We start from the raw sequence: 3,217 nt of genomic DNA, 5'->3' as shown, positions 1-3,217 counted from the left end.
AAGGTCACTTCTCATAATTATTCATTAAAAATGTTTTTTAAACAAAATATATTAACACAACTCCGACTTCCTTACCAGTTTATTTTAATTTCCTAATACTCACACAATTGTTTCATATTCAGTTTCACATTTGAGGGACGGCTGTCTGTTTCACGTACAGATCAGCATAAAACAAACTTATAGAATGGATAGTTATTAGATGAGGAGCCTATGATGTGAAAATTTAAAGTTACCGTTTAAGGCAGGACACTTTATTTCATTAAGTGGTCAATTTTGTGATTTTGGTTCCATTACTCTGATGGAAAGAAAACTTCCTAAATACAGATTTAGATGGAGTTTGTTTTAAGCCTGTACTGCTCTCCGTCTGTTTGTCTTTTATATTAACCAAAACAAGCTAATCTGCATATTTAAACACAACATTTCAGGGAAAGACTCGTGCTGTAAATCATTTACTGAGGAAGTTCTGTGGTGATGTGCTTTAGTTATTTGGTTTATCCTATTTACCTGCAGTGTCATATGTATGCAAATTGGCATGTTAGCAAGACACAAGACGAGTATTTTTTGTCTTTTGGCCAATTATCTGTAAACTGGAGGCGCTCGGAGAGGCTGCTGTCTGCTGGTCTGATGCAGAGAAGCGGAGGGAGGACATCAGATCTCCCGACCTGATATTTCGTTTTTTGTTCACTAAATATATTTGTACTTACTTACACGTTTATTCTGTGTGCGCACGTGGCATGCAGGGTCCAGCAGCACGCTAACCAGGAATATCGAAGTGGAAATACAGTTTCCTCAAACAGAAAAAAACTCTGGTTTGCTTCAAAGTTAAGTTTTGAGGCCCTAATCGTCCCGAGATATTTGCAAGATTGTAGGATAAGATCAACTTTCTGACCCTTAATCGATGTGCCTTCATGTGTGCGGCTACAGTAGCTGTGACTTTTATGTACATTAGCCAAGAAAACGTCGTTAAGCCTCACAGGAGTTGAACCCAAATCAATGCAATAAATCAGGTCAATTACTATTAATCACTGCAGGACGTGGAAATAAGTGGTTTAAGTAAGACACAAGTCAGAGGTCAATTAATGAGACTTTAACCTTCATAATTAAATTAATATTATAGAAATAAGACCGTTACACATATATACAAAGCTGTGTGCAACTTGCAGTTTTACTGCTTTACAGTCATTTTACAATCAAAAGGTTTAATGTCACACGTTTCTTTAAAGATTCAACTTTTATTAACATCAAATAAAACTGTTAATAACAAGATGGTACAAAACTTTACGTATGTACAGGTCGCATTTGCTCACTTACTTACTAAATAAAAACTGTTTAAATAGAAAACAATACAAAACGTACCGTATATTTTCTAGAACTACTTTAAACAATTCAAATTCACAGAGATAAGAGTCGTTGTGTGTGAGTAAAGTCTCCAGCAAAGACCAAATAACGATGAAAGAAAAACACTATCATCAGTGGTTTGACTATGGTTCTGATTTTATATCTTATATATTTTTATACAAGGTTTTAACTGAATGTTTGGGATGAAAGGTTCCAGTTTTAAGGAGGAACTAAAGGCAAATTCTCAGATAGAGTATTTCTTTGAATCAGCAGACGGGGCTTTCTTTATAACTTTCACTGATTTATATTTGATCATATCTTGATGACTGTTAGCCTGTTTTCTGATCTGCTGTTGATGCAAACTAACCTGGAGTTCCTCCATGTTTCCCTGATATATTCAGCTTAATGTCCATTTCCAGTCACTGAAACATCTGTGACTCATGATAGAAAACAGAGCAAACAAAGGCAGCTGGTATATTTTGAACATCTCAACCACTTTGACTTTATGTTTTCTTCTTTTAATGTGAAACATTTGCATGGGAAGTGTTGACGAAAAAAAAAAAAGCAAAGTCGAGGGGACTGGAATCAATTAGTGGAAACAAACAGTATCAGTGTTTGACACTGATGGAATTTGTGATGTGAAAATGGACTGAGTTTACAGTGGAAGACATTTTACCTTCACCTGGACGTTACTGGGGGTTGGGTGTCGTTTAAATGTGATTGATTCCGATTATGATTCTACTTATAGAACCTGGTTCCTATTGAATCTCGGTTCTGGTTCCAACCTCTTCACCACATATCGAGCCTGTGTTCGAAACGGAAGGCAGTTGCCTCGCTAACTTAATAAACAGCCATTTAGCCTTAAGTGTAATTTATTCTTTTGCGTCGAATCGACGGCGTAGGCTACGGGGCTACGCAGAGGCTACGCCGTCGCCTGACGTGCACCTCCTCAAAAATGTAACTACACGTCGAGTCGCCGCGGACCCAGCCAACAGGAAGTGCCCGTGCTTTGAATTAACTTTTACTAGTGGCCAAAATGGCAGCTGTAATACGGTGGATCAATATATTTGACCGTCGCAACCCGAGCGAAATGACCCACCTCACCATCAGAATGTGATCCAGGACCGGAACCAGAAGGACTCTCTTCTTCAGACACTTTAATAGACGGTAAAATGCTCACTGTAGTTCAGTCAGGAGCTGAGATATGCAGGAAGTTAGGAACCGAGAAGCAGAATCCAAACGCACGGGAAATTTGACACCAGTTCCGACTTAGAACCGGTTCTTGACACCCAACCCTAATTTTAACTGGCCTATTTTACAGACCTTCACTTGTTCATGGTGGCCATTATTATGGTATCAGTATTATCTGAATACCAAATTTAATGTAAGATGTGACGGTACGCCTCTGACTGCAGCTCTGGAGATTTACAATACCACCAATTAGCGGCGGGGCCAGACGTACAGCCGGAGCTTGACAACAAAACCTTTGGAAAACATGTTCTACATGAGTAGTGAGATGGTCCAAACATCAAGACGTTGTCTCTGGTGGCTCAGAACCAGCAGTCACAAGCTGCGGTATGAATACAAAAAAAATCCACCCAGACGTTGAGTGACGAAGCCTGAAAACGGTGAATAAGGATGAGGCAGCAGGTTGTTTCTCCTAGACAGGTGCCGTGGCGTTGGCCCACGAAGGGAACGAGTCCAGGTCGAACATGAGGCGACCCCAACTGTTAATGGCGAGGCTGATGCAGCCGATCCCGATGATGTTCATCACCATCCCGGCTTTAGCCTGCAGGGGCGCAAAGGTGGGAAGAGGTTATTCTGAATTCACGGGTAGGTTTGAATACTCCCCCCCCCCCCCCCCCCCCCCCAGACACCG

At 40.5% G+C, this 3,217-nt stretch overlaps 1 protein-coding gene across 1 annotated transcript in view; it reads right to left on the bottom strand.

The window, feature by feature from the left end:
- Positions 1 to 2,386: 2,386 nt before the first annotated feature.
- The window catches only part of LOC123963831 (solute carrier family 13 member 5-like), a 26,102-nt gene continuing 25,271 nt past the window's right edge, over positions 2,387 to 3,217 (bottom strand). The window contains exon 13 of the mRNA XM_046040899.1: positions 2,387 to 3,127. Coding sequence (XP_045896855.1) covers positions 2,999 to 3,127 — 129 coding nt within the window. The 3' untranslated portion in view covers positions 2,387 to 2,998. The remainder of the gene's footprint in view (positions 3,128 to 3,217) is intronic.

The sequence above is a fragment of the Micropterus dolomieu genome, linkage group LG23 (assembly GCF_021292245.1).
Source record: "Micropterus dolomieu isolate WLL.071019.BEF.003 ecotype Adirondacks linkage group LG23, ASM2129224v1, whole genome shotgun sequence".
NCBI classification, from domain to species: domain Eukaryota; kingdom Metazoa; phylum Chordata; class Actinopteri; order Centrarchiformes; family Centrarchidae; genus Micropterus; species Micropterus dolomieu.
The sequence above is the reverse complement of the archived record's forward strand: the minus strand, read 5'-3'. Positions and strand labels throughout refer to the sequence as shown.